The sequence below is a fragment of the Penaeus monodon genome, chromosome 28, assembly GCF_015228065.2.
Source record: "Penaeus monodon isolate SGIC_2016 chromosome 28, NSTDA_Pmon_1, whole genome shotgun sequence".
In the NCBI taxonomy this organism is placed as follows: Eukaryota; Metazoa; Arthropoda; class Malacostraca; order Decapoda; family Penaeidae; genus Penaeus; species Penaeus monodon.
The window spans coordinates 13,613,886-13,614,523 of record NC_051413.1 but is presented as its reverse complement, the minus strand read 5'-3'; the positions used below and the strand labels follow the sequence as shown (position 1 = coordinate 13,614,523).

The window sequence follows — 638 nt, the reverse complement described above, 5'->3', positions numbered from 1 at the left end:
TCCTTCGGAGGAGGATCTTTCGGAGGTGGTGGCGGGACCTCTGGAGGAGAAGTACAATTTACGGGACCAAGTAATGTTTTGGGAGGAGGAGGTGGCGGCGGACCTTCGGTGGGGGGCCCTTTGGGGGAGTAAGTACAATTACAGTGGACCAAAAATAGCTTTGGACGGGGAGAGGAGGGGGGATCCTTGGGAAGTGGGGGGGGAAATCCTTTGCGGAGGCGGCGGTGGTTTCGGCGGAGGAGGGGATCCTTCGGCGGGGGAGTGAGCAACACTTAAGTGGCCAAGCAATAATTTTGGAGTCTGGGGGAGGCGGTGGGGGAGGATTTGGTGGAGGCCCTTTGGGGGCGGAGGTGGTGGACCCTCGGGGGTTCAGGTGGGGGTGTGTCGGGCGGTACCTGCCGCCCGTGGGAAAAATGGGTTTTTCCTTAATGTGGAATGTGGGTGTCCACTCCCAGAATTCATCCACGCATCGCCTTAAAAATCTGTAAATTAAGGAAAATGTAATAAACTTGTTTAAGAATTAATACATTTCAGAAACACCTTGGTGTTCTTATTTCCCACATGCTTACAGGGTCTCATCACGTCTCATCCGGTAATACTAAAAAGGGAAATCTGAAATTAGTCCCCAGGATGGGGCG

The 638-nt window shown here is 53.4% G+C and overlaps 1 protein-coding gene across 1 annotated transcript in view; it reads right to left on the bottom strand.

Moving 5' to 3' along the window:
• LOC119591044 (formin-like protein 5) overlaps positions 1–589 on the bottom strand; it is a 7,027-nt gene extending 6,438 nt beyond the window's left edge. Inside the window, exons 1-2 of the mRNA XM_037939771.1 lie at positions 570–589; positions 271–482 (exon numbers count right to left, since the gene is read on the bottom strand). Coding sequence (XP_037795699.1) covers positions 271–482; positions 570–589 — 232 coding nt within the window. The remainder of the gene's footprint in view (positions 1–270; positions 483–569) is intronic.
• Positions 590–638: the final 49 nt, after the last annotated feature.